Here is a 26,073-nt window from a genome sequence, read left to right on the forward strand (position 1 = left end):
AAAGTACTCAAATAATAGAAGTCACTTACAAGTGACTTCTATTATTTGTTATTTGTATTTTTAATATTTTAATTTCTTCATGTTCAAGTCTACTTAAGTCAAATGTTCACTTGAGAGTTTCATCGTGTGTCCCAAAGTGCTTATAGGCAACTTCATGAAAGTTCGAGACACTCTTGTTAGTCATTGGGGGAATGCAGCTCAATGTTTTAATAGCGGCTAGTGTTAGAATATGATTTGTCTGTATCCTTGCTTAATAAAAATTTCATTCATTTCGGCGATCATAATATGTTCACACAAGCTTGATCACCAAGAGTGTACGGATGTCTCCTGAAAAAACACTGGGCTATTTATATGGTTTCAAAGGGGCAAGTTATCAATAACGCCCTAGTATAAGTTAACCTGATGCTACTACTAAAGTTAACAAGCCAGAACAAGGGTAAATCAGCAGCATAAGCGTTAACAAAACAAAAATATGAGAAGTCTTTCATGGCTATGAGTGCAGGTTCTCCTCGCTACATCTATTGTCAATTCGGCCAGATTCTTTGACATAATGTGGCTCCGAATTTTGTGACATCATTTAGACTATTGGTAGATTTGTGTGCCGAGGTTATTGCGTGTAGTGTTTTAGCTGTGCTCATTCAACACCGGCCTATTTTATTTAGAGAAACTATTTACAGAAAATTCGGAGTCTCTGATGGCATTTTCCGATGCGTACTACCTCCTACCATTTTGGATTGCTGTGCTGGTCTGCCTGCGGTGCTTCGTCGGAACATATACTGCAGTGCTGCTGTCGTCCATACTCTTCGGCGGTGTAGAGTTAATGAAAGCTCGAAAAACAGATGATTTATTCTGGAATAGACTTAAGAAGGATGTAACTATTATAGGCCATAGGGGTTGCTCCTTGAACGCCCCTGAAAATACTATTGAAGGTAGGAAAGAAAGCTTTGAGGGTTGCTGATTCAGCTTCTGATGAACTTTTATACAGAAGTTAATCAAATTTGTGAGATTCTCAACTCATCACATGGGAGATTGTTTGTCGTTGATACAGCATTGAACCTAAAGAATGATCCTTTATAGACTACAGAAGTGAGGGTTGTGAAAAATCATGATTTTGCTTTTTCTTTAGATAATTGATTTTTTTTATTTAAATCGACTTTTCAACGATCATGCTTTTTAATAAATTTGATTTTTCCACTCCTTTTTGCTCTGTAAATTGTCTGTGCATGGCACATAAGAATGCTGGTAAACCCGCTTTTTAGCACTTTTTTGTAACTTTCGTGTTTTAATTTGTCAAACTTTTATACATATTTCTTCCATTTAACAGCCGTATAGCATTATAGTGTGCAAACAACATGTAAGTTCATGTCATAGTGCTGCTACCAGTTTCACACAAAGTGCGATTGACAGCCACAGGCATATATGTAAATAGGCAGTGAGGCAGTTAGGGAAAACTGTACTAGTTCTAGCCTTTAACTATACCAGTTAAAGGCTATAATTAATTTATTAAATAATTAAAATTTAATATTTAATAAATACTAGAAATTCCACTGTCATACAGCCCATGACCAAAGAGATGGCCAGAGACATTGGCAAAAAAATAAAGGGTACTGATGGTTGAGAAATGCAATATTAGCAATCAAATGGCTCTGCAGTGCAAGAGGATAACTGCAATGGTAGCTGTAATGTACTGGGTGTGGGTGTTATTATATACAACAATAAGCAATAATGAATGGAAAAGATGTTTATATTTTCCCCCTGCAATAGGAGAAATGCAATATTGGCCAATATTAGAAGTAAAATGCACTGATATTCTTAGAATAATCAATTTTATTAATATAGTAATAATAGAAAAACAATACAGTACACAATTTTGTTTACATTTCAAAACGTCATAGGTAGCAATATCGAGAAGTTGTGGTATTTATATAGGTTTTTAGAAAATTTATTTAAAAAGTGTTTGGTCATGACAAACAACAACAATGAAAGGAAAATATTACACGTTTATATCTCTCCCTTGCAATAGGAGAAATGCAATGTTGGCCAATATTATAAGTAAAATGCACTGATATTATTAAAATAACCAATATTGTTAATATAGTAATACAGCAATAATAGAAAACCTATGAGCGTTCATGCGTCTCGAAGATTTCTGCAAACTGCAGCAAAATAAAAGCTGTTATAAAAGTGTTATAAAGCTGTAGGCCTAATTTACTGTAATGTATGTAATTCAACAACAATAAAGAAATATGTTTATTATAACTCAGAAATGCAAAATTAGAAGTCAAATGGCAAGCTACTGTGTACTATACACAGTTTGAAAGTTGGTTGCGTTGAATGTAGAATGGTTTTGATAAGCGATCTTTAACAGAAGGCGAGTAAGAGCATTCACGCGTATAAAACTGTAGCAAAATAAAAAATGTTCTCGTCATGAAGGGGCGCTGTAGTTCGGCCCTAGCTTGTACATAAGTTGTAAAGAATTTCGGCTAACGTTTCAAATAATGAAACCTTCGGTGATTGGACAAAAAACACAGGCTGATAAACTGTGTACCACAATTTCGTACCTGTAAATCGGTCTACGTCTCAAACGGTCTACGTTTATTACAGAAACCTTCGAACAAATTCGATTACAAGTGAAAAATGCCATAGACTGATGAAATGAGCACGGTTTTCTCGAAAAATGCGCACTGCTAAATAGTTCTACAATCGGTCGCACGGCTTTATTGGCGTTTCAATTTTCGGTCTTAACTTTTATTAAACCGAGCTTTTCAAGCTTTTTGTGGCAATTTTCGTTCAAATTAATCTGTCTATTTGTGTATAATCCGATCAGATGGGTAAGTTTTAAGATATTATCGTAGGTTTACAAAGACTTGGTAGCATATTTAAATAGGTTTAAATGTGTTTTGTATCGTTTTTATACTTTAACGACTTTAAATTCCGATGCTTAAATTTTTTGATGAACTTTCTTGACGAGGGTTCGTCTCATTGTTGATGAATAATTTTCGTAAGTTGTGTGCACATGCATTTATCATAAAACTCCCACACTTCCGCTCCGCTCGTGTAGTCGTGGGATAATTTGATGTATATCTCTAATTACTTGTTGTAGCTGTACAGGAGGCTCATAAGCGAGGAGTGAAAGCGGTAGAATTTGACATAGTGCTTACGAGGGACAATGAGCCAGTCGTTATTCATGATTTTACTGTCGATCGAACCACTGATGGCTCAGGTAAGCTGCTTCCTTTCGTACATCAGCTTTTACTTTCGCTCTCATCTATATAACTAGAAGCCTTTTTTGAATTTTTGCTGTAGTGTTGCTCACATTTCTCTTGTTATGTTTTTATGAACCGTCGCTGCCACAAGCCTACATAACATATTAACAGTCATGCTCACTTGTACATGTACCATGTAATATATATGAGTTGTTTTTCTGGCCATTGGCAAATATTGTGAGTTGGAAGGTTAAAAACTAGGACATACTACTAACACGCAACATCCAATCATTAAATGGAAAATTGGTTTGCAAAAAGATTTTAACTCTAACACGGCTGGTCACCCTTGGTCTGTGCAAATGATGCAAGATTTACAACAAAATAGGCTCTCATTGTTGATGTGCTTGTTGGCTGACTCTTTAGTACTCCTCTTTTCAGAAATATCCGGACGATATTTGCCTGCTGACCCTCCATGAGGCTAAGCGAAATGTCAACGGTGAGCTTATGTTCTTGATCATTTCCTGAGCCGTTTTTCTCAATTTCGCAGGGCAAGTCGGCGAAATGACTTGGGCAGAAATAAAGGATTTAGATGCACCATACAAATACACTGGCCCAGGTTCCTACAATGGAGTGAAGGTGCCTCATCTCAAAAATATGCTAAAGGAGTGTAAGAAACATGGTATGTTTCTTACTGCAAAACATTTCACAGTTGCTTCTAATAGACCTTTTTCCTCACATAAATTTCCCCCATTGCTATATTGGAGTTGTCTTCTTCAAAAGGGTAAATTCTGTTAGCAATGAATGGAAGAATATGATATAACAGCTTGTAACCATCAGTCTAGTATTCAGATGCTCTTAATGCTGCAACAGACCGTATAGCTTTTGGTTGCGAAAAATATGCACAAATAATATTGAACGCTAGATTTTGCATTGTTAGAATATTCTGCAACATATTTGCAAAAATGCCCTGGCCTACTGGCATACATCAACTAAAAGAAAAATCAACAACTTAGCCATCAAAGAAAGCACATCAGGCTCACAAGTTCTTCTAGTATAGATCGTGCATCAATGGGTGCGCTGCACTGGGTAACCAACTAAGAAATAACCACTATGTGGTATCTGGTATTATCGTTCAGACATCCAACATTGTTAGCACTTGCTAATTCAGCCTGTTATGTGATTATTGTCTCTTGATGTACCACATACCAATTGAAAGAAAAGTCGAAAAATTAACTTCTGGCCGAAATGCACCAGTTCATTATTTCTTTCAGTACTAAGTTACCTTGTTTATATGTGGTTAATGAGGTAAACATTTATTACATAAGTGCACTAATAAACCTAAACAAATAGTTTGACAGGGACATTAATTTCATTTTCTCATTGAAACTTTGCTATAATACCCGATTCAGTTTAGTATTTTCTCATTCTTTGGCATTTTGTCACAAAATGGACATCGACTGCAATTCAACTTTGTTTGAAACTCAACTAATAAGTCTTGAAGAAGTGCAGACATGCACTAGTGTTACATGCTACGAAGTTTTGAGCTTCGAAGTTGCGGTTTTGATCGGAGGAATGAGTAGGACGTCTTTACATGAAACGAATGAGTGGTCGCACAACTTCGAATTGTTCGTAGCTGGCGAATTTACATGCTACGAAGAAATTGTCGCACGATTTCGCGTTTTCTATATTAGCCCGTTGCGCTTTTAAATACAGCGGGGCGAATATTTTATATCGCAACTATAATAATAAAAATGCGTCCAAGGTCGAAAATCAATGTCAAAACGTGAGAAAAATTTGCTTGCAAAATCGGCTTTAGTATCGTACGTTCACTCATCACCAAATCTAACTAGCTATGCTTCCACTTGGACTATTTATCACTATACTCTTTTCACTGTTGATTGCTAACGTTCTCGTTCAACAGCATTTAAACTTTTTAAATTTCATCCAGTCGAGAGAAGAGGAAGAGGACGTTGTTATAAATGCTTATGTCTTAGGAAACTACAGAATAGATGAACGAGGCAGAGTTGTGAGAAGGTCTGCTAGAAGACGAAGGAGAATGTGGATGAGCTTACAGTCTGTAAGTATTTATTACCCCAAAGTACAATTGCTGTGGTAGCCACTGTTTCAGAGATCGAAATCTGATGCATCTAAAAATAAAATGAACTTTTAGTTTAGTAATAATGTGGTGTTGATTACATTAAAAAATAAGTAAAGTTTAAAGGCAAGAATTTATATATGTTTTTGCTTATACTATTTGTACTTGCTTATACTATACCATTTTAAGGTAATAACATTAAACCTTAATGTTATTACATAAAATATAAACTCATTCTAGAGAACACCATCCTGGTACGACAACGTGCTCCTTAACAGTGAGGACTCAATATGGATTGCAAATTTGCGTCTGCCAAGAGGAAGTGTTGAAAATCTATGTACCATCTTGGCAGAGGAACTTTCACCTGCTGACCTCACAGTGCGGGAACCACTATCACTCATGAAGAGGTAAATAACTAAGATATGGATATTGTTTTTTTAATCGCATGCTCTAGCAGAAATAGAGTAAACCTATATTTTAGTGCAAATTTTCAGTACCTATTTTTGCACAAACTTGTAGGCCTACTAGCCCGGTTGACCAGCTCATGATATACATTGCATTCAAATGGTTTTTTTTTCAATTACAGGGTCTGTATAGCACTCTATAAACTGGCTAGTTGCGCAGAATATAGAGCAGTGGCTGCCGTGTTTGGTGTGAGTACTGCCTCTGTGCATATCTACCTCCACAGATTCACCAAAGCCATTTGTAAAATCAAGTCACGGTACATACAATGGTACACAACTGAAGAAGCCATAGACATGGCTGCCTTCATAGAACAAAATTATAAATACCCTCAGGCTATAGGTGCTATAGATGGTAGCCACATACCTGTCAAGCCACCATTGGACGGAAAGGCAGACTATATCTGTCGAAAAGGCTACCCTTCAATTGTGCTACAGGGTGTTGTTGACGGCCACTATAGATTTAGAGATGTGTACGTTAATACACCAGGCAGTGCACACGACGCCGCTGGTTTTGCCAGGTCACCCCTCTCGCGTAAGCTTGAAGATATAATTCCAACAAATGACAAGGTCATTGATGGTGGTGTTGTGCCTCTTCATTTAATAGGAGATCCAGCATATCCTATGTCGAGCATGATCGTGAAAGGATACATAGGAGCTGGCATCACACCAGAGCAAGACAGCTTTAATGTTTATCAATCGAGTGCGAGAATCTGTGTGGAGATTGCTTTCGGCAAGCTGAAGTCTCGGTGGCGAATTCTCCAAAAAAGGATTGATGTCGACACACACTTCGCGCCGATGATTATTACAGCTTGCTGTATTCTTCACAATATGTGTGAAAATCTCAGAGTTCCAACTCCTGAAACTACTAATGAAGACCAGGAAAATGAAAGAGCATTTCCCCAGCCAGAAAACTTACCCACAGTGAGAATGCTCAATCCTGAGGGTGCCAGGATTAGAGAGAGGATTACCAACTTTCTAGGTACCACTCAGCCTTTACGTCGGTCTTTTAGATCTTGATGACTCACTGTGTATGTTGTATTTTGTACTATTAACCAATTTTTTGTTTTTACACTCAACCTACTTTCATTATTACTAATAACTCATTTTCATTTAGTTTTTTGCACTTCTAACTAATTATTATTATCGTATTATGTTGCTGAATAAATAGCAACTTGAAAGTTTAACATGAAATATATTATTATATTTGTAGCAGATGAATATATACACACAGTAAAACTATGACAAATAAAAGCGGCAGACTATATAATACAAAATAGTAAATGATTAAAATTAGAATTATGCATGCGATAGTGTTATGCAAACAATATAAAAAAATTAAAAACTAAGGAGAGTAATGGACAAAATAATAATGGAGAGCAAAGGACTAATAATATGTAACTATGTATAATATGTAAATCTTTCATGCAATGTTATGCTACTTATCTATTAAAAAATTGCTATTCAGTGTCATCTGGAACGGTGTAACGTGACCTTGGTGTGCTTGGTGGTGTGCTTGGTGGTGGTGCGTTGGGGGAGCCAAGTTGCCTTTCTCCGCCAAGTTGACTACAGGCGATCGTGTTGGTTGGAATGACGGTGGTTGCAAATTGTTGGGCGGGTGATTGAGAAAATGGTGGTGGCTGTTGGAATTGCATAGATGGCGATTGCCATGGTTGAGAAGGGTGAAACTGGAGAGTTGATGGCTGTGATGGTAGAGGTGGATATGTGGGTTGTGCATAGAGTTGGCTAGTCCCAGGAGTAGCAGCAGAAGTAGGTTGAGTAGGCGGAGGGCAGCATGCTTTTATGGCTTGACTAAAAATATTTGTGATGTTGCTTAAAAATTCACCTTGTTGTTTTGCCATCATCTCTATGTAATCTTTCATTTCCTTCGATCGCTCCTCACGAAGGCTCTTCAACAGGTTTTCTAGGTCACTCGAGTGTTTTCGTTTACGTGAGGTGGATGGCTCACTATCAGTTGTGTTGGAGGATAGTGTCCTTGGTGGTCTGTCCGTCTCCGCGTCTCCACTTCCTGATGTCTTTGGCTGTTCCTGTAGCTCTTCACGACTACAATGATTGCCAAAACTGCTTATGTAATAACTAGTTTTACAATTAAATGTCTTCAGTAACGCTAAAAATATCTAATACATAAAATGGTATACAAGCATTCTTCAAATTTTCCATACATCTATATGTGAGTATTAAATTTTTTTGTATGTATCAAAGCTGCCCATGATCATTTAAATCCTTATAGTATCAAGACTAGTATGGACCCTCACCTCCTTTCCTCCTTTTCCATGGCAGCCAACTCTTCAGATACATCGTTAACTATCGGTCTATGCCCCATGACGCCATGCATCTTTTCGTAAAATCTCCATGTTGACGGAGTTCCACCTATGAAAACATTGTGATCATTATCATCTACATTATCCGTGTACTACGATTAAACACCTTATGAATCACATTACTCTGTCAAAACAATAATTAATTTAGCATTAACAAGCTGCCCATAGTAAATAAGAGTAAAAAGAAAACGATAAGTTTTTTATTTAAGCCAACACACCTGACTTAGAAGACTTAATCCTCTCCTCCTTATAAGTTGACTTCAGAGTCTTCCACTTGGTGTTGATCTGCCTCCCTGACAGTTTGGCCTCTCCTTCCAATTTGCAATGCTCTTTAACGGCATCTGCTAGTTGGTTATAAATAGCCGTATTTCTTTCTCTTCGGCCATCTATCTTTACGAAAATATTTAGAGCGACAATTAGATCGAGCATCACAATCACTAACTCGTCCGAAAACAGTGCATTCACCATATTAACGATATTACAAAAACAAGTGTTTCAAAACAGTTGCGCCGAGGATGCCGTAAAGACAAGTACCGATGAAGAACGATTAAAATCCAACCTCCGATCGCAAAGATTTGTGCAAAAATACGAATATTTATGTTTACATTATGCGCAGTACATCGTTGTTGATTCGACGTTTTCAAAAATACCCCCACTTGAAACGGAGGTTTGAATCGCTTCGAAGAATTAGTGATTCGACGTTTTGGACCATTTACATGCTACGAAGATGAAAAATACGACAAAACTTCGTAGCATGTAACACTAGTGATGGACAACTGATGCTCTAAAGGAGTACTGTCAAAAACGTGCATGCGGCATCTCGGGCACTCGTCTTGAGCTCTGTTCAAGGGTGTATTTCTTATATAATACTAATGTCTCTGAAGAACCAACATTAAAACAGCAAGAGACTTTTAAAAAATTAGATTACAAGGCGTTACTGCAAGTAGGAGTGAAAGCTGGTGATCCGAATAAATTGAAAACTTGGATTGGGGAACAGGAGGGCATGAACAAATGGCCACCTCTTTGTTACAATGAAATAGTGCGATTTGTTCTAAAAAATGGGCATTCCTTTTCAAGTGATGCTCTAAAGAGCTATAAAACCGGAAAAGCATACAGCTATTTCTTCAATGACTGGATCCAGGAAGTGTTTTTCCATGACATCAGAGATACAGATGCCTGCTATTTAAAAAGCACGTGTACACCAAGTCAACGAGTGAATGACATTCCTCATTCTCAGTGGATTAAGGTTCTGAAAAGTAGTGGAGTAGTGCAATCAGCATTTTGCTCCTGTGTTGCCGGGTAAGCCATATAAAAATATACTGAGTTTTTTACATTACATGTGTGTGCCATTAATGATGAAAGAAGCTATTTAAAGTATATTGCTCCATCTACATGTATATCAAATATGAAATTACATTTCAACATTGCTTAGAAATTCAAGTAATATGTTGATAGTGGGAGGGTTAATTGAAGAGCTTTGGTTATCTATTATTATACTACATTTTATTGTCTATATTAAAATGATGCTCCGCTGACCATCTATAACCAAGCTATACTATTATTACTCTCTTTAGAGGCAAACAAAGATATCCTGGCCAAATGAGCAAAATTTGCTGCAGTATTGTGCAGATGTTAGAAAACTGAGTTTTTAGATTGTGCATGGGTTTGGTATTGCCATGTCTGTCAAGTTTATTTGGTTTTAGCTTCTAGATGATTTTAAATGCCAAAATCTTTCGCAAAATGTATCAAGTTTGGACTTAACTCATTGATTTTTATGTACAATCAGTGTAGTTCTAAATCTTTTATATAGTATAAACACGAATGTTAGTGCAACTGAGCTATAGCATGTGTGATGCTTATGTCGATTACTGTTGTTCTTATATAAAGTAACTGTTTTTTCTAACCTTCTGATATTTAAACTGTAAAATATTTAAAAAATAACGATGGCACATTCAAAACAATAAACATAAATCAGAGATATGGCTCTATTGTTTTATTGAAACTGTTAAGTTAAAAAAAATAGTTAGAATATTAGATTTGTAAATAGTTAGCAAAAATGTGTAACAAATAATGCATTACAGTATAATAACTAGCAACTGCAATATCATGATGTTTACAATTTTAGTCTGAGCCAGTCATGCAACCATATAGCAGCCCTCATGTTTAAAATTGAGAGTGCATTCAGGCTGGATATATCAAATCCGGCCTGCACGAATACTGCCTGTGCCTGCAAAGGACCATCTTCAAGAAAGACTGTTTTTATGAAAGTAGCTGATATGAGTTTTAAGAAACCAAGCCACAAATCTGGCAAAGGTTAGTACTAACAAAATTCAAGCTATGTAATCATTGAAAGTTGTATTAAAATAATGTCTGAGCACTTGCTATATAATGGCCATAGAACGTACGAAAGAATGCTTAACAAAAATTTAAATCAGCTGCTAAATCACTATATTCATAGATAATCACAAACAATAAATGTACAGCAGGTCATCATGTACTACACAACATCTTTTTGTGTTTAAGTATTTTAGTTTTCAATTATGTGGTCGCAAACTGTAGCATCAAGGCTACTGACTGCTATAAGTAGAGAAATGGCATGATAATCTGTATCATTCTCTCACTATGCAAGCATTGATTGCTAACTAGAGTGCAGATTTTTGGATTAGGCAGTAAACTGCTCTACTTATCTTTGTAAATGTCTAATTGTTGATATCATTTCAGGTGGCAAGGAAAAATCGATCAAAAAGTCTACAACTAGCAGGGTAAAGTTTGGGGAGACACTCAATGAGCCAGGTGTCACATGCCATTTCAAAGATTTTGTAGAATCAATGCGGTCAGCAGTACCGACAGCACTGCTGTTTTTGCCAGGTATACACCACTTATTGTCACGATTTTTAGCCTAATTGGTTCAGAAAATTTTAAAATTCTTGAGCAAAATACACTAACTGCAAACCGGTACTGCAAACGACATTAAGTGTTATATAAAATTTCCAATTGTAGTGGAAAAAAATGGCGTTACAGTTGCAGAACTTATTTATCTGGACTAGCTGCTGCCATCCTATAGTTGGGCCACGTGTGATTCACATAATCCGTGACAAAATACTTATAATTAAATTTTTGAAATTTTTAACAAAAATAATACTTGCAATACTTTATATACAAATTTCACTGGTTAATAATGTTGCAAGGGACCTGCAGTGATACACCCAACTAGAATCCTCATGTAATGAAAGACAAAATCAACACTTTTCGAGCTTAACCTGCATTTCTAATTCTTATTGGGAAAGTACTATTTTCCGCAGTTGTCAAATCATCTAGTACACTTGTTTGCATCTTTCTTCTCTTCCCACCACAAGCTTATCAAAATTACATAATTTGACTACCAATCACAACATTCAGGTGTTTAATTAATCTGCTTTTGACTGGAATAATCATCACAATGAGAATCATGTGTATGACATTTTTGTCTTTGTTTACAGGGAAACTCAAAACCAGTACATCTCAGCCCATTGATGATGACACTATACTGCCTAATGACAATGACTCTCTAGACATTTGGATCACTTCCATTTGCAGTATTGCTGATGCAGCCAAGACTGTAGCTACTGTAGATAAACTCATTACTAAATGTGTTTTGAGCGATCAACAAATTTCTGATATAGAAGTTTTTACCAGAGGACGATCTGAAAATGAAAATTGGAGAAGACTGAGGAGAGGTCGAGTGACAGCATCAAATTTTTACAAAATTCACACAATGGAGTCACTAAAAACGCAGTCCATCAACAAATTGCTCAAAATTAGTAGAAAGCATCATCAATCCTCCTAAATTGCTACATTTGTCTCAAATATCAAAGGGAGCCAAATTAGAGCCATTAGCTTTAGAAAACTTGAAACTACTTCTACTGCAAGAAGGACACAAAAATGGGAAAATTAATTCTTGTGGTCTTTTTATTCATAAAAAAACTGCAATTTATCGGAGCTAGTCCAGATGGCATTTGTTCCTGCGATTGCTGTGAGTCTAGACTTGTGGAAATAAAATGTCCAGTTAGAGACGTTGATTGCCTCCCTTACCTGCACATAGTTAATGGAGCTGCAAGGCTAAAACGCAAAAGTGCTATTATGGCCAGGTTCAGAGACAAAGGATGGTGACAGACATAAAAAATCATACTTTTTTGTTTTTAAAGAAGATGGCTCAAGTATGTTTGAAACCATAGATTTTGATGAAAAGTTTTGTTTGGATATGCTTGCGAATATTCAGCTGTTTTTTGAACATTACATGGCACCTCAGATGATCATTAGCTCAGCAAAAAACGAAAACATTCCGATTAAAAACTTTGTGCTATGTGAATAGCCATTGGACTATTGAAGACAGTTGGAACATTAAACACAGTAACTATTTATATTCTAGGTATAAATTGTATATATTAGTATATTTTCATCTAATGCATATACAATGTGTACTGCATGGTTCCGTATACCATACATGTCTGACACATTTTTCAAATATAAAATGCTTGAAAAAAACTATTTCCCAAGATACTTCTAATATATATATATATATATATATATATATATATATATATATATATATGTATGTATGCATGTATGTGTATATAATTTTACTTGTGACAGCAAATGATAAGTAAAACAGTGATAAATCATGGCTAGTTAACAGCTTCCCATACTGATGCTTCTCTCAGCAGCAACTTCATTCCATGACTTAACAATGGGGCCGGTCATGTTAGTGGTTGCACAACACACAGTTACAATGTCATTATAAATTGAAAGATGATTTATGGGTATAGTTTGAGCAAGGATTCGAAATTGTTTCACCCTTATCACTCGCTCTAAATGTATGCGTACATTTGCAATCTTTTATGTCTTTGCAACATTATCAGATGTCATCTGTGATTTTCCTCGTGCACCAGGTGGCATCACCAACTCTGCTCCACACATCATCAGCAACTCCTTAATGGTAAACCCTCTATCAGCCATGACCTGATCTCCTGGCACAAGGTATTGTAAAAATGAGCTACTCGCTACCACATGCCGGTCACTTGCTCTCCCACTCCAAAGCTCTGAAATGTACATGATTGATCCTTGTGGAGCAATAGCAATCAGCAGTTTTATAGTATTGTGGTGCTTGTAACTACTCCATGTGGCTAGCTGGCACCGCAAATCTGATGGAGTTTGTAGCGACAGGCGCTATCTAGGGCGACAAGCCGTAATGGAGAGCTTAGCTTTACTGATGAGTAGTTGTGGTTCATGAGACTTTATTTAACCCAACTGACTCAACGTGAAGTCTGCAATGCGAATTGCATGACATGTACATTAATATAAAACAGTTGCAATTATTAATAACAGTGTAAAATATACAAATTGATTCAAATGTTTCAGAGGCAAATCAAATGTATAGAATTAGCCATAAATTGTGAAATAAACATAAAATGAGAAATAGACAGTGAATGTAACAAATCTTAATGTGTGTAAAAGTTTAACAGTTTGCTAAAAATGGAATGCACAAATTAATAAGCAAAAACTGACCTTGTTGCCTTCCGTGGCTTGTCTTGGTAAAATAGACTTGAAAATATTGTAGACTTGAGAACTTTTAAAAGAACAACTTTATAAACTTAGAAACTTTATCACCAATAATGGTGAGCTTATTGAGCCATACTGCTCAGGACAAAGACTGCTGCTCTACTGACCAGTTCTAGAGAAGACAGTTGACCAGGATGAACCGAGAATGCAAAAAAGTTAGACAAAATTAGTGCACATCTCGACCCTAAATTAGTCGTAGTCCCAGCCACGCCAATTGCTAATGGAACGCGCTCCAACGCCCGCAGCAGCTCTCAAGCTTATTCATCCCAACAGCCAAAGACTGGAAAAAGCATTAGTATTTATTAAAAATGTACCTGTTTTATAGTCGTGACACATCTGTTGAGGTAATTATCTATTATACCTTGAAAACAAAGAAGTCTGGGGCTGATGTTTACTAGAAATATTTTTTAAGAAATGGCTAGAAATAATACACGTATTTAATTTCATTACAGAGTTTGTATAAACATTTCCGTGCAATCTACTATACAGCGTAAATGTTTGAAATGACCGTATTCATTAGGTAGAGTCATGCCAATCTCTTGCCTACTGTAGAAAACTATTAGAGGCCTGAGAATTGCTGCCAATAGAGCTACCATGCTGCCAAATGTGTGAGTAACTTCCTTTGGTGAGATTTCAAACCTAAAAGTATAAAGAGGAGTAATTTCCTTTGGTGAGATTTCAAACCTAAAAGTATAAAGAGGAGTAACTTCCTTTGGCGAGATTTCAAACCTAAAAGTATAAAGAGGAGTAATTTCCTTTGGTGAGATTTCAAACCTAAAAGTATAAAGAGGAGTAACTTCCTTTGGCGAGATTTCAAGCCTAAACTAAAAGTATAAAGAGGCATAGCTAGGTATATACTAAATAAATATTGAAAGAGTTAGGTTAGAATAGTTTTGGCAGCTCCACTGTGGCCATTTAACTATAATGAAACAGGTTATTGTTGACATTGACAAATCACACCCACCCTCTCTTATCCCATACACCAAAGAAAACTGCCAGAGATATATCTGCGCATTTGTTGCAAACAATGCTAAAAGTGTAACAAACTGTTTTCGTACCTGTCAGCTAGGTCCTTATGTAGGAGGCCCAGTCGTAGTTTCATTAATGTGAGCAGAATGTCATCAGCAATACACAACTTTGTTTGGTGACAGCGCATGGTAGTAAAAGTAGTAAAGCCTTTATACTTTGCCCTCAACAGTGCAGCTACAGCATTCCTAGATGGAGTGTTTGAACCTTTTTTGCTCGCTTTTGCAGCATATTCACATAAGCTATGAAAGAGTTCTAATTTTGGAATCCCAGTATAGAAAACACTGTCCTTGTCAGATTTCAGAATTTGTTTATATTTGGGCTGGGTGTAAAGTTTTAGCTGATTCATCTTTCTTCTTAAAGCAAGTGTTTGATTAAAGTATCGCCCTTGCAGAGATTTCAACTTTTTACTCAAACGTCTTGAGATGAAAGGTGGCGTAAATTCAGGTTCAGCTGGTGCTATTTCAATCAGCGAGTCTTATCTATCACAATGTGAAGCGCTTCCTTTTTTTCTAGCCAGTCTTCACCAGAGGCATCCGACTTATTGCCATCATCAATTATAGGAAAATGCTTATCTGTAGCCACTAATGCATTTGGGACTCTGCCTTGCGGTGGAATACTGCACGGAGAATAGCCCATGTGTAGCGTAGGTAATGGATTCATTATTGTTGGGGCACCATCAATGAAATGTTTACTGCAAATAACAGAATATTTTGAAGGAGACCAGACTTTTTTAGAAGATGTCTTTCGATTGACTAAGGATTTCCATTGCGCTCGTCTTTTACAGTCGACAGGAAATTTAAAATGAGTAAACGATAAAGGGCACCCACATGAACCTGTATGAAAGAAAAAGAAAAATATATGATAAACGTAAAATACACAGTAAGCAAAATATGCACAATATGCAATAAGTACTGACTTATACAGCATATGCGAACCTAATATCAGAGAAGAATTTTTACTTACTGCACAACAAGCATCCCAAAACAGTTAAAACTTATCAGTTTAATTTTAAATGTTTTTTCATATAATTATATGTCAACCTATTTTATTTCATTGCTTTGGTGACCAAAAAGGTAAACTAATTCTAACTAACTAAAAATGTAGACCGTTTTCATAACATCGTTAGTTAATATCATAACTGCAAATGCTAAAGAGATAAATTATTACGAAGACTTGACAGCGAGCGTGATTTAAACTTTTACTGAAGATGAAACTATACAAATTATCTGTTATGCATAACCTTTGGCTAAGTCCCGCAGCATTAGGTATAAGAATTAACAAGGTTAAGTACTTTTACCTATTCTAGTTCATTTAAAAGAGCTTTTCGTCATAACAACTTGTCAAACAATGATGACATACGCTGCCAAAAGGTTTGAAGTAGTTATTTTTTTATTATAGTGCTTTCGTTTGATACTCTAAATAAAAAAGGTCAACCATATGCTATGTGTCGATATTCCATGCTAGTCATGACAATGCTACATCGATGGAATGTAAAAATACACATATATTAACTGTAAAGGCTGAACAGCTTAATGACAAAAAAGCTTAACATGCTAGAATGGCACTTTTACAGGGCACTGTCACACTCTCATAGGCACTAACTAATCAACAAAAGATAAGGAATATGTCATAACTCTGGCACTATCTATTTATCAAAATTAAATTTAAAATTAAGCTAAAAAGTTGACAATTAATAATATAGAAATATAAAAATATATACCGTATTATGTAAACGATTTCTAGACAATATTGAAATTTTGATTACAAATAGAATTTTAAAAAATAGCTGGAAATACTATATACACACCTTTCAATGTTTGATGAACTCTACAGACTTCTTTTTTGTGTTGCAATAGCTTCGTCGTGTTGTTTGTACATTTGTACACAGCACAAGATTCTTTTGGCATGTTTTTTGTTGTTGCACTAACGGTACATGGAGTGACAATGATCACAAACAAACTAACTAGCAAGTGCTAATAACTTTGGATGACTGGCATATAACAAAATACTATAGCAGCTGCCAAACATAGATTGCACTGTACAAAATTGAATCGATATTATAGCAAAGTTTCAACGAGAAAATAGTTTAGGTTTATTAGTGCACTTGTGTAATAAATGTTTACCTCATTAACCACATATAAACAAGGTAACTTAGTACTGAAAGAAATAATGAACTGGTGCATTTCGACCAGAAGTTAATTTTTCGATTTTTCTTTCAATTGGTATGTGGTACATCAAGAGACAATAATCACATAACAGGCTGAATTAGCAAGTGCTAACAATGTTGGATGTCTGAACGATAATACCAGATACCACATAGTGGTTATTTCTTAGTTGGTTACCCAGTGCAGCGCACCCATTGATGCACGATCTATACTAGAAGAACTTGTGAGCCTGATGTGCTTTCTTTGATGGCTAAGCTGTTGATTTTTCTTTTAGCTGATGTATGCCAGTAGGCCAGGGCATTTTTGCAAATATTTTGCTGAATATTCTAACAATGCAAAATCTAGCGTTCAATATTATTTGTGCATATTTTCCGCAACCAAAAGCTATACGGTCTGTTGCAGCATTAAGAGCATCTGAATACTAGACTGATGGTTACAAGCTGTTATATCATATTCTTCCATTCATTGCTAACAGAATTTACCCTTTTGAAGAAGACAACTCCAATATAGCAATGGGGGAAATTTATGTGAGGAAAAAGGTCTATTCTTATTTGAAATATCTGCTCTGAAGGTCTACTTGTTTACAAATCATTATTCAGACAGCTTTTGAATATCTCTTAATACTTCACAGGCAGCTTTGTTGGCACCTCATAAACTTAATATTTCAACAGTTTTTCAACAAACTCCAGAGTTTAAATTCTATAAATCTCTACGAACAGTAAATCTATTTTTGTATTCGTAATATAGACAGCCCTATTTTGAGCTTATTTTGGACCTCTAAAGCTCGAACCTGTCTATGCCTTGACTGATGTGCAGGACTCAGAGCCTTTCTTGACATAAAGGGCTCTCAGCCTTTTATGATGGCTCGAGCGATTGGTGAAATGGCAAAAGAGTTCCCTGACCTACACGAATGGGCAGTTGTCTGCTCCTTTTATCCGCAAGCACTCATTGCTATGAAGTGGCAATATCCACAATTTTCTACTATACTTACATTCAGGTGAGTCTTCCTGAGGTCTACTTGCCCGAAGCTGTGCTGAACCGTAACAACATTTATACTATCGTAAAGCTGTCAAATCACTTTCTGCTCAAGGTTCGTTCAAACTAGGGTGATTTATTGAAGCTGTTTCTGCGCCAACATAGTCTGATCTAAAGGGAAAAATGGTTGTAAAAACTTCTTTGTGCCAGTCGCCTACACAAGATTGGTAAAATGTTGCATACTATGTTTGGCCATTTGTGATGGCTGTCATTGACGGATTACGACATGGTATTGGCCAAATCACATGTCACAATAGCCGTCAAAAGTAGCATTAAAATCTATAGATACAGAGTAGCTAATTACTGAGTAGCAGCCACAATCTTTTATCTGATAACGCACATCTCTAGAGTATTTATCACAAGCTCAAGGGCAGTACGTTGACCTCACCAAGTAGCTAAATACCCTACAGGATGAAAATATTCGTTGGTTATAAAAATTCGCGATTTCGCGAACAGTCAATTCTGCGAATTATTAAATTCCGTGAATACTTGGTTCTATTTTTATTCACAAGGGAGAATAACTACTGCATCAAATTAAAAACTAGCCGCTAGGCATAAATACTAAACGTAGTTGAGTTCTAAAACATTTTTAAAATCATTGCCTGGGCTTTGAGCTAACACCATTGCCAATGCATCACATTTCTTTACAAAATTATTCAAGGTTGTCACAAGATATGCAGAATGGCGTCATCGCAAAAATAGCCACTAGGCAGAAATACTAAACGTAGCCGAGTTCCAAAACTTCTTTAAAATCATCGCCGGTGCTTCGAGTTTTATTGCCATTGCATCAAACTTTGCAAAATTATTCAAGGTTTTCACAAGTTATTCGGCATGGCTTCGTCATCGCAAAAAATCTCTCCTAGTCTTTTTACATTGAAATCAACTCAATCAATCTCTAATACCGAAGTTGAGGACGATCATGATTCTGATCTGGACATTATGGTATGTATTTGATTTGCAGTGCAGATACGTTTTTCCATAATTAACTGCATTAGTTAATTCTTTTGTTTAAAAACTGATCGCTTTCATTAAATACTTCAGCTATAGTTTTTGCACTTCTGCACCACAGGACGTTTTTGCACTTATTAATATGTTTTCTTTTTTGTGTTTACTGCAGATTGAGAATGAAACAACCTACTCTGATTATGAAAACTAGAGACAAGTAGTAATATTCATCAAGGCAGGAATATTGGCAGAGAAGCAACCAGTCAACCTAGACCCCCTTTATTGACAACAACTCCTTGATGTCGCTGCAACAAACACGATTGTATTATATATTTTATTTCGTGTATAGATATATTATAATTTATTAAAAACTTGAGTGTACAAATAAAATATTTCAAATACAAATAAAATTTTACAAACGATGAATGGAGTAAATATAAACAGTTTAGTCCATATGGCGGTTGTCTAACAATAAAATTAAACCGGTACTCTTGATAAGTGAATACTAGTGTGTAATGATGCTCTCTGATTAGTTATTTTGGTAATAGCGGCTCTATATCGCTGTCACTGTCTTGGGTAGATGGTAAAGGCAATTCTATCGCTACTGCATGACTGGTAAGGAAGTTATCATCAGAACTCTCCTTGTGGCTTACTATTGCAAAGTTCTGCCGGTTGGCCAAAAATTTGTGCTCGTAAAGGCCTTTTGTTCCTTTTTTAAAACAGATATATTCTTCTCGTTAGCAGCTGCAGTCACTTCTACCTAATTTCAAGACCTCCCTGAATGATTGGTGATCTTCTAAGAATGACATCTACCACCTTTTGTAGTCATGGTGCCTCCGTGTATGATGAAAAATCTCTCTCACTCTAAAACAAATAACAAATGGGTAGGGATGGAAAAAATAAATATTGCGTTTTACCGAAGAACCAAAGTAAAATTCAACTAATTTGGTAAATGGTTTTGAAAAAACTCATTACTTACCACAAATCGTTGGTTCATCAAAGGCCTCCAAATCGATGCATATCCGTGAAAACCTCTGAGCGCAGCAAAAAATTTATAGCTTAGCATGATCGACTCGTAGTAGCAAGCTGTAGTGTATACCGCGTTTCGGTGTATGCGCACACAGAAACACGCAATGTGCGCATGCGCAAGGTTAACTCTATTGCAAGACGCAATAGAGTTAACTCTTCATAGAGAGAGACAGTTTTCAGCCGCGAATAAATTAATCCGCGAATATGCATGAAATGGAAATTTTCGCGAAATATAACCCTGCGAATAAATTCATCCTGTAGGGTAGTAGAGGTTAGTAGCACTTGCAAACAGTGCAATGTTGTATCTCATTGGCTAAAAACTGTGACCCACTTTAAAAAGTCAGAGTATGAGTTGGTTTAGTGTAAATTCTTTGTAAACATGTATTTGATCTCTCAAACAGACTAAAAGCGTCTTCTATTCCGACTTTCTCCATGGAAACACAACTCCCACAAATCAAATTCTGGTGTAATTAAGCCTTTATAGTGTAACCAGAGTTGTTGTAGGGTGTCAAGGCTGAGGCACACTAGAGGTCAAGTAGTAGGTACTGTGAGATGCTGGTACTAGCATCAGCTTTGAAAGAAATGCATTGTTAAACATGCTGGATTCATCAGACATGAGCGAATTCCTTGTTCTTCGGAATTTATGTAAATCATTATATATTGCAACGTGTGTAATATATATTGTGTTTTGTTGTATGTATTTTTAATGAGTTTTTTTTGGAAATAATACTTATTCACGATGGCATGATATTATTTGTCAGAAACTAGGTTTTTTCTCGATAACTCACACTGCTTATATTTTGTGCGACCTCGTGGTTTTAGCTGGGTGTCAGTGGGATCAGCTGAGTGTGAGCGGGATCAGCTGGGTGTCAGTGGGATCAGCTGGGTGTCAGTGGGATCAGCTGGGTGTCAGTGGGATCAACTGGGTGTCAGTGGGATCAGCTGTGTGTCAGTGGGATCAGGTGGGTATAAGCGGGATCAACTGGGTGTCAGCGGGATCAGCTGGGTGTCAGTGGGATCAACTGGGTGTCAGTGGGATCAGCTGTGTGTCAGTGGGATTAGGTGGGTGTAAGCGGGATCAACTGGGTGTCAGTGGGATCAGCTGGGTGTCAGTGGGATCAGGTGGGTGTAAGTGGGATCAACTGGGTGTCAGTGGGATCAGCTGGGTGTCAGTGGGATCAGGTGGGTGTAAGCGGGATCAACTGGGTGTGAGCTGGATCAGCTGGGTGTCAGTGGGATCAGCTGGGTGTCAGTGGGATCAGCTGGGTGTCAGTGGGATCAGCTGGGTGTCAGTGGGATCAGCTGTGTGTCAGTGGGATCAGGTGGGTGTAAGCGGGATCAGCTGGGTGTCAGTGGGATCAGCTGGGTGTCAGTGGGATCAACTGGGTGTCAGTGGGATCAACTGGGTGTCAGTGGGATCAGCTGGGTGTCAGTGGGATCAGGTGGGTGTAAGCGGGATCAACTGGATGTCAGTGGGATCAGCTGGGTGTCAGGGGGATCAGTTCCCAATCTTAAAAAGGTGGCATGGCAAAATGTCAAACACTCTTTATGCACTCAGCTCCAGCACGAGCGTCCGCCAACATGTCACCAAATTTGCTGGATGTTTCTTCAATGTGCTTCAGCCTTTATGTGATAACAATTGATTTTATTGTTTGATGGTTAATAGATGAAAAGTATTTGTAGTTGAGAAGGTGTGGGTAAGTCTGACCTTGAAACAAATACACTAAAGACTTGAGATTCTATGATTTGTCACAGGCCCCATGTGCTCACCTTGAAGGACCCTGATGGTCCAGAGCGTAACTCCGAGCTGTGGAAGAAGATTGCTGCCCCAATTGCTGACTATTTCTTAGACCTGACAATTCATAACTTCTGGTGGTGAGTAGTATTTGTCAATATTTTAATTAGTATGCTGACAGTCCCAAGTGTTGTCTGAGATTGTCATGGGTAATAAGTGCGTGCACAATTATTCTTAGACGTGGGAAGGCGGTTGAGTGGCTGAAAATGATAATATCCTGGTTTAATTCGCGTTTTCTCCTAATACGGCTCTAATTATAGTACGTATTTGAAAACAGTAATTACACCTTTCTATAATATTGCGAATTACTTGCGTTTATAGTCTAGCTTTGGCTAACAGTTAGTAGCTGATTAGGTATGGCTTTGTTAGGACAACAATTGCCTTGGACAGCAATTGCCTTCTTGAGTTTCCTAGAGCCATTGTTAATCCTTTCTCTGGCTAGTAGTTGGCTTGCATCTTCTGTTACAGTATTTGATTGAATTCAGCTCGCATGACTTTCGAAAACAATTTTATTTTACTGGATATCAAACAATTTACTACTGTTAACTAATAAAATTTTGTTTTAATATTCTAATATATTGTCATAAAAGCCAAATAGCATTACAGCAATCTGATTGAAATTAATATTTCACATTTTGGAGTATTTTTTTTCAAGATGGCCGTAACAAAAAAAGTTCTTGTCATCCCTAATACTCCAAAGTATCGTTAAAATCTATTATGAACTATTCGCTAATTGCGGAAAAGCAACTCTAATTTCAGCGATTGGAATAGCTAACGTTTTTATTGTAGCCATGCTTTCCTAAATTTGACTTCAGCCGTCGATGGCTTAATTTGGATTTTGAATGCAGTCGTTTATGACATGCAAAATAAACTATAAGCATTGTTAATTTTATAGCTCCTCGAGGTCTGCAATGTATCTAGCAACATATATCCATGTTTCAAGGTTTGTCAAGGTTGATCGTCTAAGAATTCACTTGATTTGGTTACTATCAGTATTCCTTAACTTTACCTCTGATCATTAAATGTAATTTTATGATTGAATGCAAGTTTATACTCCTCTACATAATGAAACTTGGGTCTAATTCTAGATTTCTATGTAAATTTGAATACATATAGTGAATTAACCTTAACCTTTATGTTGGTTACTAAAATTCATAGAAGTACTAAACTCATAGAACCACTCTACAATATTTGTGAATTGATCTTTGTATTCATAAATTGCTCTATCAATTGGCCTGTCAGAAAGCTTTTGTTCACTTAACTGATACTATTTTCTCTCTGATCATAGACAATATCAGCCTCATTTGCATACGATACGTCTGTTGAGCGTCAAATATCTTATCAGAAGTTAATTTTATAAAGATTCATGTATCTTTTGGGCATTGTTACTGTCTGTAACTATGTTCGTCGACTTAGTTATGTAGCTTCTCCATCTAAACGTCAATGTAAATGCAGTACTGTAGTTTTAGGTTTGGTAAGCATAGATCATCATGCTGTGGGTGTTTGAAATGTGGAATTATCTGCTCTTTTTGAAACTCGCTAACTATTCATTTTAGGGTATGTAAGTATTAATAACTCAAACGCGATGTTTAATTCTGCAGGTATTTTTGTGGTGCTAATGGATTCTTCATGCAAGAACAGGAAGTGAGTGTGTCTCAGCTGAAGTACTGGAGGAGACGGGGAATGGATGTATTTGTGTGGACTGTAAACTCACCAGCTACTAAAGAGTATTTGCGACATCTTAAAGTCCCATACATTACTGATGATTGCAGTGGCTAGACTAGACTGGTGTGGAACAACATTTCAGAACTTTAGGTGCATCTCTTTAACTGATATAATTTAAAAGACAAAATTAATGGGTGTTTCCTGTTCCACGTAGTTCTGTTTGAATTTGTATGATTTCTAAATTCCGTTTCAAATTTTTGGTACTATTAAAACGCAAAAATTTTCTAACAAATTTTGATAACATGTTCTCACAATAACATTTTTTTCTTCACTGCTGCATAGGTCTAGTGAAATTGATTTTTGCACACAATTCGCCAAGCTGCTAAACACATGTTTCAATTTTGAACTCATCGTGTAATCTGCCATCATACAATGAATGCAAACACTGGTGCTCTGAATGAGAAAATTTTGAAAGATTTATCTAGTCATGAACAGTTTTTTACCTTAGGATTTGTAAGGTATATGCTTATGATGATGTATTGGCAGACGTTGAGAGGCTATAAAATGCTCCCTGAAGTCAAGGTCAGCTTATTCAATATATGGCGATGTTGACAACTGATTAAAATTCTTGTCTTGTTATCCACTAAAACACCAACTGAGCTGAAGGAAGCGCAGCCATGTACTATTTTAGAGTTACATCAGCAATAGTCATCATTATGCAGAGCTTGAGAATTCATCCTGTTTGTGTGTGTTGAATGTAATATATATTTAGTTATGAAAGAAACACTATAAAAATTAACAGTCAACGAATATTTGTTTATAAGTTCAAGCTAATTTCTTGCTGATAATGTTACATCCATAATATTTCTGCACATCATGAATATTGCCAACATGCAACTAGAGCAGTCATAATAACAGCGCAAATACTCTCCAAGAAGGAATAAATAATGTAGTCCAATTAATTACTTACAAAACATACCATTTCAAATATTGAGTCTCCATAAATGTCGAGGCAGTCTGCAGGACTGTCAGACAAACAAGGAGGTACTGGCGGTCCGTGCTCAATGAGTAAAGGTCAAATAAATGGAGAAAGAGCCATCTTCATTTCTTCCCGCATTTGCTCCAAAGGTCTTGCACACTGCTGGTACTATGAATACTAGAATTACCTGCAATAAAAATAGAGTCTATCATAACCTTAAAATAGACGATTCCTTTGTTTTTAAACTGTTTTGTGAAAAGAAAATGGAGTAGCAGGATCAATGACAGCTTGCATAGGGATCAGCTTATATAAAGAGAAGTTTGACTGCAGCAAAAAGCTCCGACCCACCGGATATTATAGTAAGCCAATGATTAACACAATGTATTAAAGTTAATTCTGAAATTCCTAGCGTTTCCAATATAGGGCAGTGACCACAAACATATTTCGAAAGTGTTATATACATACCAGAACCACGACAACGATCGCTATCGTCATCTTCACATTTCTCCACCAGAGTTTATTGGCAAGAGCTCTGCTTGAAGACTTGAATGTCATCGACTACATGCAGAATAGAGAAATTAATGAACTCAAGCTGCTCACAACCGAGCACAAAGAGCAGATAAATCTAGGATTGATGTTAGATGAGAACATAAAAATTTGAGATTATGTTCAAATGAAGTTGATGTCATACCCACAACTGCGATTGGCACTTATCATGATAAATGTGACCAGCAACGACCGTGGAAATTGAAAACTGCAAAGTGGTGTCAATCCTTATTTTGTATGTACATAAACGCGTAAAGTACATCGTGAAATCTTTTTAGCAAAATGAAACACAATCAACATCTAAAATAGTTTAATAACTGTGTTGTGTTGCCTGAAAACCACGGTCAAACTGGCTTGCTAATTTACATATCTTTCTAATGAAAAACAAAATGCAGCCAAGATCTTGCGGCTGAAATAGTTTTCACGAATAACCTTGACCTATAAATGAACTCTTCTCACATTTAATAAATGACAAGCTATTTCAGGAATGTATTTTACTAATGTTGTTGATAATCTCAGAGGCTTATAGGCTAATAGCTTGCCTATTTCTTCAATCTATTGTCGACCTTGTGTTGGCCTCATTCCTTCACACCGTGTCACAATAGAACTGAGGCTAATGAAAATCTGGAATGTACTAAAATTACAAAAGATTAGGGGTTCAGTGGTGAGGGATAATCATGTTACAAGGTCAGGCAATTGCATTAATGTAAATGCATGCGATTCTCTTTTTCGCAGTACTCTATATACTGTAAAACCTCTAATAGAAAGCCGCCTTTATTTGAACGCCACCTCTCTTTGACCGCCACCATAGGAGAAACGTTGAAAAATAGAGCGCCATCCTTTAATTGAACGCCACTTCTATTTGACCACTACTTTGACACTCAATGATCTCACTACTGATCACTCACGTGATCAGTAAAAAGTGTCCACAAAATAGTACTAATAATGACTCGGGTATATCAATAACAATTAATTCTTTCGTTGTTTCTGTTCGTATTCAAGTCCCCTTTCCAACTTCAAAGCCCTTCAGATTATTCGTTGAAACTTTGAAAGCAACACCATGAAAGTATATAACAATTGTATCAGGCTAATAGTCATTCCTTGTTTAACGCGGTCTTGATATTTTGATGTCTGTGAAAAATGGTTTGCATTTACGATGGTCTATGAACGGCTAGCTTTAGGC

General features: G+C 36.6%; 3 protein-coding genes and 1 pseudogene across 3 annotated transcripts; 3 read left to right on the forward strand and 1 right to left on the reverse strand.

Moving 5' to 3' along the window:
• Window positions 1–714: 714 nt before the first annotated feature.
• LOC137405894 (glycerophosphodiester phosphodiesterase 1-like) lies at window positions 715–23,971 on the forward strand. The gene is made up of 6 exons (XM_068092340.1): window positions 715–929; window positions 3,104–3,223; window positions 3,754–3,885; window positions 17,713–17,893; window positions 21,661–21,780; window positions 23,302–23,971. The coding sequence occupies exons 1-6, from the start codon at window positions 821–823 to the stop codon at window positions 23,477–23,479; spliced, it is 840 nt and encodes a 279-aa protein (XP_067948441.1). The 5' UTR covers window positions 715–820; the 3' UTR covers window positions 23,480–23,971.
• Window positions 4,275–6,943, forward strand: LOC137406079 (uncharacterized). The gene is made up of 4 exons (XM_068092603.1): window positions 4,275–4,292; window positions 5,155–5,283; window positions 5,542–5,708; window positions 5,888–6,943. Exons 1-4 carry the CDS (start codon window positions 4,275–4,277, stop codon window positions 6,780–6,782), a joined length of 1,209 nt encoding a protein of 402 aa, XP_067948704.1. The 3' UTR covers window positions 6,783–6,943.
• On the forward strand, window positions 9,108–12,213 carry LOC137406080 (uncharacterized). Its single transcript, XM_068092604.1, has 4 exons — window positions 9,108–9,395; window positions 10,198–10,417; window positions 10,826–10,972; window positions 11,584–12,213. The coding sequence occupies exons 1-4, from the start codon at window positions 9,108–9,110 to the stop codon at window positions 11,928–11,930; spliced, it is 1,002 nt and encodes a 333-aa protein (XP_067948705.1). The 3' UTR covers window positions 11,931–12,213.
• On the reverse strand, window positions 12,350–15,708 carry LOC137406081 (uncharacterized; annotated as a pseudogene).
• Window positions 23,972–26,073: the final 2,102 nt, after the last annotated feature.

Source organism: Watersipora subatra, chromosome 10 (assembly GCF_963576615.1).
Source record: "Watersipora subatra chromosome 10, tzWatSuba1.1, whole genome shotgun sequence".
In the NCBI taxonomy this organism is placed as follows: Eukaryota; Metazoa; Bryozoa; class Gymnolaemata; order Cheilostomatida; family Watersiporidae; genus Watersipora; species Watersipora subatra.

Coding starts and splice junctions, on each gene's coding strand:
- LOC137405894 (XM_068092340.1), top strand. CDS start 821: ATGAAAGCTCGAAAAACAGATGATTTATTCTGGAATAGACTTAAGAAG. Junction 3,886..17,712: donor AAAGGAGTGTAAGAAACATG/GTATGTTTCTTA, acceptor ACTGATGTGCAG/GACTCAGAGCCTTTCTTGAC. Junction 17,894..21,660: donor TCTACTATACTTACATTCAG/GTGAGTCTTCCT, acceptor GATTTGTCACAG/GCCCCATGTGCTCACCTTGA.
- LOC137406079 (XM_068092603.1), top strand. Junction 5,284..5,541: donor TGTGGATGAGCTTACAGTCT/GTAAGTATTTAT, acceptor AACTCATTCTAG/AGAACACCATCCTGGTACGA. Junction 5,709..5,887: donor CCACTATCACTCATGAAGAG/GTAAATAACTAA, acceptor TTTCAATTACAG/GGTCTGTATAGCACTCTATA.
- LOC137406080 (XM_068092604.1), top strand. CDS start 9,108: ATGAACAAATGGCCACCTCTTTGTTACAATGAAATAGTGCGATTTGTT. Junction 9,396..10,197: donor AATCAGCATTTTGCTCCTGT/GTTGCCGGGTAA, acceptor TATAATAACTAG/CAACTGCAATATCATGATGT. Junction 10,418..10,825: donor AAGCCACAAATCTGGCAAAG/GTTAGTACTAAC, acceptor ATATCATTTCAG/GTGGCAAGGAAAAATCGATC.